A 7,670-nucleotide genomic window follows, 5' to 3' on the forward strand; every position below is an offset into this window, starting at 1 on the left:
CACAGGTCACCAGCCTTCCTGCGCCCTGTGGAATGCTCATTACAGTGACCCGCATCCGCCAGTAAAGGGCGCATCTATTTTATCATGGACACCGGGCATGGTGCCCTAATTTACGGCCTGGAGGCGCCCACGTCAGCCAGCCCCGTACGCCGCCTCACACGTCAGGACCGAGCTGGCACCGACCCGTCCACAGCAACACGTACAGGAAGTGCCACGTGTACTAAGCGCGCATGCGCGGGGCCGCCCCGAGGCTTGGACTCTGCACTTCCTGCTACCTAATGCCCAGCGCTAAATTCTTACATTAGCCTCGGCCTGCTTCCTCCGGCGCCGGCCACCATGAGCGGCTGAGTCCCCGCTGCCAGCCCTTACCCCAGCAGTGTCTCCGAGCGGCGTCTCCTCCTTAGCCCGCCCTCCTTCACAGGACTCGGCCACCATGTCCAACGCCGGGTACAACTCCCAAAATGGGGGATCGGGGCCGCCCTACTCCAACGGTAAGCTGTGTGTAAGGCGACTGGTCCGGTGCGTGGGGGCTGGGAGTCCGGGGGGACGGGTGGCCGCCGTTACGTAAGAGGTGACCCCTGGTAGAAAGTGTCCGGGAGTCAGCGGGGAAGGGGTTAAGTGCGAGTGGATACATTTAGCTACATTGTAGCGGCTGAGCGAAGGTCACGGGATCCTTCCTCCAGCTGTCAGCTCCTTCCATGAAGAGAGACCCCCGTGCTGGCGCTCTGCTGTATTGGGGGCGGCCGAGTCATCTGCCTAAAAATGTTCAGGATGATTTGAATTAGCAGTTTTGGCCACGACAGATGTTGTCCGACTACCCCCCCCCCCCCCTCACCCCTACGGCTCTGCTACATCGCGTCCTGATGTATTCACGTAACTTGTGACTGCGTTCATGTACACTAAGGGGCAGACGGCACGCTGATCTGCTGTGCTGTACCCCGGAAAACTGTGGAATTAACTCATTTAAAGGGTCTTGTCGTTAGAGCAACCCATCCCCCACTGGGCCCTGTGACTAGTAAAAAATGAGGGTACACTCGCCTTTGCTAGAGCCCCGGGACACAGCTGTCAGCCACCACCGGTATTGGCAGTGACAGCCGGGTGGACGCACATGATCGCTGCAGCCAATCAGATGCAGCAGCGTCACCGTCCGCACTCCTGGCATCGGCGCTCCTATCTTGGGCACTATGATGCCAGGCGTTTGGGGATGTGACGTTGTGGCCTCTGGCTGCAGTGGTGATGTGCGTCCACCCGGCTGTCTATCTGGAAGTCACCGCGATGCCAATGGCGACTATCAGCTGCGTCTTGCAGACATTAACATTGCGGATGGGCTCGGGTACCCGCGCCATCACTTAGCCGCGGTGCAGGAAATACAAATATTGAAGAAAAAAGCTGTACTGCGTCTGACCGACGGCGAGTGCCAGCAGCACAGAATATAAGGTACGCAGGGTCACAGCTGGAATCCGGTCCGCCCGGCCTTGCACCATTACCTATATACCAATCTGCTCGGCTCCTCCTACTCTATAACATGCCGCCGGCCGCTTGGCCAGTGTGTTTGAGCCGACAGTCCCTGTAAGATGTGATGTAAGAGGACCATAGTGTGATCCTCAGCTACATGACGTGTTGTGGCCAAAGTCCCTTGCCACATATACAAAAGCAAGCACCTTACATTCGCACACGACTCGCATTGCGTCTGCTCTAGCCAGGTGACTTGTGATGAAACTCCAGCAGAGTTGCTGTAAGAGTTGTGTAACGTCGGGGTTTGCGGTGCGACACCACTGACCATGTGACGTCACGTTACCCGAGGTGTTGGGATTATTTGATCTCCGGATTAGAACGCCGCTGGCGTTGGCCTCCTGTGCGCTGTGTAAATGTTGCAGAATGTAGGAAGATAAAGTATTTATTTACGGGGCGCACTTATTGTGCGTGGGTCTAGAACAGGAGCGCTCAATCTCCGTCTCAGGGGCCACGTTGGGCTCACAATGTGGGCCCCAAGCTTCTGCTCACGCTTGTCTCATGCTCTTATGTATTCTCTGTCAGACAGAAGCAGGTTCAGTGTATGCTGGGATCCCCATATATTGGAAGAAGTCCCCTAAGTACACTCCAGGAAAGAGATGAGGGGGTCCTGCATGCGCCTGGTGGTCCTCATTGTACTTTAATGAGGAATGGGGACAAAGTAGACCCCCGTTCTCCCAATAATGCACCTGGGAGTTGTTGGACTTGAATGGAGCTTTGTGTTATTGCAGTGATGATCTATGCAGGAGATTACTATTTTGGAGCAAACAGTTGTGTTTTGGGGGAAAACTGTACAATTCCAAGTAGGTTCTAGTTGAGCCACCTATAGCCTGGCTACATGATGGCACGGAGGACAAGGCTCCGTGTGGTATCCTGCGGCACATTTGCCCACGGATGTTAGAACGGGGGATGCCTTTTTACTACCCTGGTGGCGATCAAACGTCTATGGCTCCACGGCTGTAATCCTTTACATATTTACAGCAATTCGACATTTCTGTCTCGCTGCATTATTTAGTTTTTGGTCGGCAGTGTACTCTTGATATGCCATAATTTTCTCAGACGACCACAACCCTTTATTTAGGTTTTTGCCTCTTGGAATTGGTGCCGTCTGACAATATGCCATTCGTTCTGGTGAGGTTGCGCCCACCTTGGTTATCTAGACTAGTGGTCTGTTTTAATTTTTTCAGTATGAGGCTGCAAGCACACAGGCGGGCCGTATGCCGCATGCATGAGCCCGCAGCTGAATCCCACCCTGTGCCTGGCCAGCATCCCTGTGTACCTGCTTTTGCCTTTTTTCTGCACTGCGGCTGGACCGCCCGGCTCGCTGTCGGACATGCGCAGTAGAATTTTTTTTTTAACTCCTTTTTCATTGCGTCCGGCGCTCCCATAGAGCAGAGCGCAGCTGCAACGGGAAAAAAAAGAATGGACATGCTGCGGCCAGCAAATCCGTGCCGCAACGCCGGCTTTGCTGCGACGGATTCACCGTCTTGTGTGGGTGAGATTTCTAAGAAATCTCAACCACATGACTGGCCAATGCGGGAATTAGCGGCCACAGGCGATTTTTTTTTTTTCCGCGGCGAAATTCCGGACGGAATTTCCGCGACAAATCTGCCCTGTGTGAACCCAGCTGTGCTTATATAATAGCCAGTCTGCTAACCAGTAAAACTGCTATTTTCTTTATTTACCTAAAGTAACATTGTTGTGCTGAAAAATCACTGTAAATGGCTGACGACTAGGGGTTTCCCTTCCTTCTTGCTGTCCCCTACCTGCTGCCAAGTGTGTGAATGGAGACGGCACTATTACAGGAAGTGGAGGAGGGGGATGAGTCGTCATGCTTCCTGTAGTGTAGGAGAAGAGACACACACAGGTAGTCCTGCAGGGGGAGGTCTCTGCTGCTATTTATTCACCTCTCCACTGCTCAATACTGCTGTGTGGTGTCCTACATTATGATGATGTGTTGAAGACAGAGCAGAGTTTGCAGTTCTCTGCAGTCTGTAGAACATGGCACAGCAGCCAGGCTCCCTCCTCCCACTTATTCTAAGAATCACATATATAGCCTATGGAGGATACAAGTCATAATGGCCAGGTAGTGCTTTTCCTTATGTAAACACACGATGGCTTACTCTGAAAAGCTAGGCATGCTTTAAAACCAGTTTGACAAAACTTATTAACACCTTCCTGACTGCATTATGTAAAAATACAGTATGCAGTCGCAAAGGGTGTATGCAGTGGAGCGAGCCGAGTTAAAGTTGTCTCCGAACACGACAGTTAATGCTAAGACACCTGCTGATTGCTGAAATGAAGGAACTGCAACACTCGCCGGAGCGCTATGCCTTTTCAGTTGTCAGCATTGCCTTCGGCTCCTCTTGGCAACTGAAGACAGACACATAGACTTCTATAGACATCCATGTGTCAGTTTTCAGCAGTCAAGCAATGATGACAGCCAAAGGGACACAGCGCTCAGATAAGCCTTGCAGTCCCTTCTTTTTAGCAATTAGCTTGGGTCTCAGCATGTGGACCCCCCTCTGATTAAAACTTTTGGCATGTTGCTGTGAAGTATCAAATCTTTTTATGTGCAGTTACTCTTTAACTAGTTGGATGCCACAATCAAAACTGACTGCACATCTAAATGGCCAATGTGGGACACACTCACAGGTATCCAATGGCTTAGCATGGTAGCTTGGATCTTAGTGAAGACTTCCAGGACTGCCATTCATGGAAAGCACTATATGCTACAGTACTAAAGTATTGCAGTATATAGTACAAATGATTGCAAATTCAAGTCCCCTGTAGAGATTAAAAAAGAGTTTTTATTAAATTTTAAACCACTAAAGAAATGCATTCCTACCACCTTCTAATATTTCTTTTTTTGTAAAAATGTAAACATTGAAATAACCCACATTTGTTTTCGCTGTTTTCCTAAAAGCCCAAACTATTATAATATCGCAGTATTTGTCCCTCAGTGTCCCCCCCCCCCCCCCCCCCCCGTCCTCGTCCTCCCTTCCTTTAACCACTCACACTCACTTCCCCCCAAAAAGGTTAATTTGTAATTTTTTTTTTCCCATTTTACCCTGGGAACCAAAAAAAATAAAGAAAATTGAAAAATCTTTTGTTTTGAAGGGGTGAATCCTGTGAGAACTAATATTTTAGGACTCAAACGTAAAGACATGCCTCAGTAGCTGGCAACTTTTTGTATATGTGCCATAGGTACAATCTATAGTTCCAAAACTCTGACCACCTCTATCTGATGCTACCCAGTGAGTAAGAGTTCCATGCAAGTCACAGTGCAACATCTGGGTTACTGGGACAAGACTTTGTATGCATGCCTCCAACTATAGGAAACTTTCCAACCATGACGCTGCCTCCTATTATAAGGTAATCGCCTCTACAGTTTTGAATTGCTGTTTTGTTGCCTCGCCTCCCCCCAAAAAGTGACCTAAAAGCCGTATGTGCCAACAAAAAGTATACCTCGACCCACAGAGAACCAAGTTTTCACACAACCCTACGACCGGAACAATAAAGTTACAGGTATCAGAATATGGCGACAAAACAAAATTTAAAAAAATAATCTTAAAACCTGTAAACTTTCTAACTTTATGGCCTTAATCGTACTGACGCAGAGCAAAGGTGACCTGTCATTGTTACTGCACAACGAATGCACAGAAAATTGTCCATGGCAACATAAAATAGTTACGGCTACTGAATGCCAATGAAAAAACCTTCCAAGCTTACATGACAGTGAGATATGTTAAATGGCATATTTCTCAGTTGACTCCAGTAGGTAACAATGTGACACACTGCTTCTTAGTAAAAGCCCAGTAAATACCACGTTGTCATGTGATCACTGCTTTAGGATCTCAGCCGTGCGCGTCATGAATGTTAGATGGCTTTCTTCACTCGGGCCTGTAACAGATTCCTTCGCCTTGCCTCCAGCCTCCTACTCTTGTATGCAGTTCCTCACCGCCTAGAATGAGAGTCATTGTTTCTAATTGTATCGAGCTATGCTGCATGTGCGGGGCGTTGCTAAGATGTGCGTCATAAAACACTAATGTCGAAAATATTTAGAACTATTTATACTCTGATGATCATGAGTAGTTTTATTGATGGGGGTGAAAAAACTGCCAGTAGATTCAGCCAACCCTCCGAAACTAATGTCTGTGGTGCTTGCTTGGCCCCTAGAAGAGGCCTACTGCAAGTGAAGCAAGGATTTGTTGGGATGAATTTACACCGTACATGTAGTAACATATCTGCTGGTGTAAACAAAGTTAATACATTGTGTACATACTTTATGGCCACAGTAGGTGGTCCTCTGACCATTACACCAATCTAAGTTTGTTGGACATCCAGTTCCAAAACTGTGACTGTTAACCCTTTCCAATCAACTGTCTGAAGCCATTCTAATTGAAGGTTGTACAGCTCCGATGTCAGATGTCGGAAGACGTCCGGCAGGGTATTCTTACTGTATATTACTGGCCACTCTGTTGTCAGGGGCGTCTCCAGCATGTCCCATGCCGCAGTACTGGCTCTAATGGCGCCATTGTATAATGGCAGAAAGAGTAAGCCCCCTAGGAAACCCTGAATCTAAAATTGGATTGCAAAGGGTTAACCCTTTCCAATCCACTGTCTGACCTGTGAAGACATTATGATTTAAGGCTGTACAACTCCGATGTTGGTAGAGGTCCGTTGGGGTTCTCTTACTGTATATTGCCAGTCTCTCTGCTGCTGGAGCCTATCTAATGTGTCACCTCATGCAGTACTGGCTTTAGCCAGTATATAGCGCCATTGTATAACAGCTGAAAAAGAGTAAGGCCCCTAGGAAAACCAGGATACAAATTGGACTGGAAAGGGTTAATACTGAGTTGGACCTCCTTTTGCATTCATAACCACTTCCACTCAGACTCGGTTATCGCAGCAGTTCCATTGAAATGAACGAAGCAGTAACACGCATATATGGCCACCGCTTCTTTCATTTTGAGACAATTGGAACACCTGTTTCTAGGAGCTGTGACGTTGCCGGCGTCCGGATACCTACTGATTAGATGCTTATCTTCCATTCTCTGGATGGGAGGGGGTAATATATTTTCGTGGGACAGCCCCTTTTTAAAGTCCCAGAATCAACATTTGTCACCCATCCACAATTTGAGTATCTGATTGGTTAGGGTCTTCCTGCTGGACCCTCCACTGATACCTTTTCCCTTCAAGTTCCATTTAAAGGGGTTGTCTCGCGGCAAACCTCAAAATTTTACCTTACCCCATTCCCCCTGTCACCCCCCTGGCATAAAATAGCAAAGTAAAGCGGTTTTTAAACCGCCTGCTACTTACCGATCTGACGAAATAAGGACTTTAAAAAATCTTCTCCCTAAGATGGCCGCCGGTCCTTTCCCAGGGATGCACTGCGGTTTTCTCCCATGGTGCACCGCGGGTCTTCTCCCATGGTGCACCATGGGCTCTGTGCGTTCCATTGCCGATTCCAGCCTCCTGATTGGCTGGAATCGGCACACGTGATGGGGCGGAGCTACACGATGACGCATAGAAGGGGGCGGAGCCAGAACGCCGCTCGTGCCTGGACCGAGCAGAAGGGGAGAAGACCGCACAGCGCAAGCGCGTCTTAAAAAGCAAGAAGCCAGCGAAATTAGACGGAGCCATGGAGACGGGGACGCCAGCAACGGAGCAGGTAAGTGAATAACTTCTGTATGGCTCATATTTAATGCACGATGTATATTACAAAGTGCATTAATATGGCCATACAGAAGTGCTGAACCCCACTTGCTTTCGCGGGACAACCCCTTTAAGGAGCTTGAATGGAGCGACAGCTGAGCACTTGCTTAAAGGGGTGGTCTCGCGAAACCAAGTGGGGTTATACACTTCCGTATGGTCATATTAATGCACTTTGTAATGTACATCGTGCATTAAATATGAGCCATACAGAAGTTATTCCACTTACCTGCTCCGTTGCTAGCGTCCTCGTCTCCATGGTTCCGTCTAAATTCGCCGGCAGCTTGCTTTTTTAGACGCGCTTGCGCAGTCCGGTCTTCTCCATTCAGCACGAGCCGCTTCAGTGTGCTCCCCGCTACAGCTCTTCTGCGCATGCGCAGACGAGCTGTCACTGCTCGGGAGCGCGCTGGAGCGGCCATTCTGCACCATCCTCTGTTAGAGGA

The 7,670-nt window shown here is 48.9% G+C and overlaps 1 protein-coding gene across 1 annotated transcript in view; it reads left to right on the forward strand.

Annotated features, from left to right (window-relative positions):
• The first annotated feature begins 272 nt into the window (after window positions 1-272).
• The window catches only part of SEC24A (SEC24 homolog A, COPII coat complex component), an 84,760-nt gene continuing 77,362 nt past the window's right edge, over window positions 273-7,670 (forward strand). The window contains exon 1 of the mRNA XM_066591023.1: window positions 273-491. Coding sequence (XP_066447120.1) covers window positions 434-491 — 58 coding nt within the window. The 5' untranslated portion in view covers window positions 273-433. The remainder of the gene's footprint in view (window positions 492-7,670) is intronic.

The sequence above is a fragment of the Eleutherodactylus coqui genome, chromosome 2, assembly GCF_035609145.1.
Source record: "Eleutherodactylus coqui strain aEleCoq1 chromosome 2, aEleCoq1.hap1, whole genome shotgun sequence".
Classification (NCBI taxonomy): Eukaryota; Metazoa; Chordata; class Amphibia; order Anura; family Eleutherodactylidae; genus Eleutherodactylus; species Eleutherodactylus coqui.